Source organism: Petaurus breviceps, unplaced genomic scaffold, assembly GCF_028583685.1.
Source record: "Petaurus breviceps papuanus isolate PSGF00001 unplaced genomic scaffold, PetGlider_PUasm1.0 90977, whole genome shotgun sequence".
Taxonomy (NCBI): Eukaryota; Metazoa; Chordata; class Mammalia; order Diprotodontia; family Petauridae; genus Petaurus; species Petaurus breviceps.
The window spans coordinates 43,021,836-43,024,662 of NW_027187391.1; the positions used below are offsets into that span (position 1 = coordinate 43,021,836).

Consider the following 2,827-nt stretch of genomic DNA (forward strand, 5'->3'; position numbering starts at 1 on the left):
CACACACACACACACACACACACACACACACACACACACACACACACCACTAGCCGTGTGACCTTCAGCAAGTCACTTAACCCCAGCTGCCCTCCAAAAAGCAAAAAAAAAAAAAAAATACCAATGATGATAATATTTTAACATGAAGCCCAAATATATAAAGTTTCAAGTTCATAAGTCCTAATAGGAACATTTTCACTGTGAACATGGTTTTCATGTTCCAAGGGAACATGGATTTCACACCTGTATTCCTACAGATATTAGACAAATTGTAAGTGAAGTACTGCACTTAAAAGATCACATGAGCAAGTTCTGTGGGTGCTCTAAGCAGCTTTTGCAAGTGTGAGTCACTTGTTGCCAGTATACTCCTGATTTGGCAAATTTTTGAAAAACAATCAGGAGTTAACAAATGCAATATTCCTCTTATTGTATAGGGCCAGAGACACTCAATAATAATGATATTTTAAAACTCAAATATATGAAGTTTCAGGTTTAGAAGAAAATCAACGTTTTCACTTTGAAAATGGATTTCACATGACACAGAACAGAGGACGGCTGACTTTCCCAGAACTGTGACTGAGATTAAGGAAGTGGAGGAAAGGAAACTCAGGGGTCATAAGATTCTGAACTAGAAGGGACCGTAAAATAATAGAGCATAATCCTCTTATTTGACAGGCGGTAGAAAGAGAAATGCCTCTGGAGTCGGAGGACCCGAGTTCAAATCCTGCTTTTGTCATTTACTACTTGTGGAAGCCTTGAGGAAGTCATTAGTATCTCTGGGTCTCAGTTTCCTCATCTGCAAAATGAGAGAATTGGTCGAGATAAGACTCTGGGACCTATCACAGTTCTAAATCAATGTCCCTATGAATGGAAAGCTCCCAGAAGGAGGAGTCACTTGCCCAAAGTCACAGAAGTGAGTAAGCAGCAAAGAGATGGGATTCGAACTCGGGTTCTTTTGCCTGGCTCCATCCCCCTCAGTCGGTGTGGACCCCCATGCCCCGCCCCCACCCCACGTCCCGGGTGGGCCAACGCGTGGTCGCTACTCACAGCTCTGGTCTCATAGAGCACCAGCTTTTGGACCGAGCTGATGATGGGGGCCGCGGTGGGCATGTTGGCGGGGTCGGCGGGGTGACGGGGAGAGAAGGACAAAAGCAGCCCCGACGAGCCTTCAGTTCAGCGCACCAGACTGGGAAGGGGACGTAGTGGACATCCCGCCCCAGGTCAGTGGGTGCTTGTAGTGACAGCGGCGCTACTTCCGGATCACTCTGTACGGTCAGGCCCCGCCTCAATCCGGGCAAGGGCTGGGCAACCGACCGCGCGCTGAGGGGAGAGGCGCCATCTTTCTTAAGGGGAACAATAGGGTGGAAGGGATATACTGATAGATGATTGGCTGCTGGTCTGTCGTGCTTGTCGATTGGTTGGATTTGGATTTCTTTGACAGGCGCGTCCAGGAGAGAAATTTCATTTATTTGACAGGAGAAAGGAGTTTGATGTTCTCTCCAGAGTCATGGTTATTATCGATCATTCTCATCCTCATCCCAAGAGTTCTCATTGAAGAATGAACTCTTAAGACTTGACTTGAACTTGGCTAATAGGAAAATATGTTTTGAATGACTTCTCAAGTGGTTTTTGTTGTTGTTACTGTTCTGTCGTTTCTGTTGTGTCCGATCCTTCGTGATCCCATTTGGGGTTTTCTTGGCAAAGATACTAGAGTGGGTAGAATTTTTCAGCATGAGTCCTTTGGAATCGTGGTGGTTCATTGTGTTCATCAGAGTTACTAAGTCTTTCACCGTTTAATATCTTTACAATATTTGCTGTTACTGTGTAAATTGTCTTCCCACTCACTTCACTTTGCCTCAGTTCATAAAAGTCTTCCCAGGTTTTTCTGAAACCATCCTGCTCATCATTTCTTACAGCACAATAGTGTTCCTTCACATTCATACGCAATAGGTTGTTCAGCAGCCATTCACCAATTGATGGGCATCCCCTCAGTTTCCAATTCTTTCCACAATCACCAGAAAAAAAGGGGGGAAAAAAGCTGCTATAAATATTTTGTTATATAGGGGTCCTTTTCCCCTTTCTTTGATCTCTTTGGAACATAAACTTAGAAGCATTACTGCTGGGTTAAAAGGGTATGTGCAGTTTAATAGCTTTTGGAGTATAGTCAAAACTCCACCAATGGTGTATCAGTGAACTTATTTTCCCACATCCTCTCCAGCTTTGTCATTTTCCTTTTTTCACATCTTAGCCAATATGATAGGTGTGAAGTAGTACCTCAGAGTTGGTTCAATTTGCATTTCTTTAATTAACAAGAGCACTTAATTTTTCCTGATTTGATAGCTTTGATTTCTTCTTCTGAAAACTTTTGTCTGTTCATATCCTTTAACCATTTATCAATTGGAGAATAGTTCTTAATATTACTTTGACTCAGTTCCATAAACATAAAGAAGATCTTCTTCTAGAGGAAGCCCCTAGCATGTATCTAGTTTATTACTCCAAAGGAATAAGGAAAATTTTTTGTTTGTGACCATTGCTAGCTCTTTGTTTTTATTTTATTTCTTAGAGCTAACTGTTCTTGTAATAACTTTTGTGAGCTCTTTGATATTTTTAAGAGTTAACTGTGTCTTTGATAACCTATGTGAGCTCTTTGGTATTTTTAGAGTTAACAACAGTTGCATAACCTCTGTGATTTTTTGGTCATTTGTTTTCAGATCTGACAGTGAAATGTTGGAAATAGTTTCTGCCAGACTGCTTTCCATTTCTCTATTACTGATTTAGAGGATTTTTCAAAATGTGGTTGCTGATAGCTTGTATTTCTTCCTTTGAA

The 2,827-nt window shown here is 41.6% G+C and overlaps 1 protein-coding gene across 2 annotated transcripts in view; it reads right to left on the minus strand.

Moving 5' to 3' along the window:
* The window catches only part of FIG4 (FIG4 phosphoinositide 5-phosphatase), a 150,799-nt gene extending 149,505 nt beyond the window's left edge, over window positions 1-1,294 (minus strand). The window contains exon 1 of one of the 2 annotated variants that reach the window (XM_069077071.1): window positions 1,048-1,293. In XM_069077071.1, coding sequence (XP_068933172.1) covers window positions 1,048-1,110 — 63 coding nt within the window. In that variant the 5' untranslated portion in view covers window positions 1,111-1,293. Of the gene's footprint in view, window positions 1-1,047 lie in introns of both variants that reach the window. The other variant, XM_069077072.1, reaches the window with a different exon arrangement.
* Window positions 1,295-2,827: the final 1,533 nt, after the last annotated feature.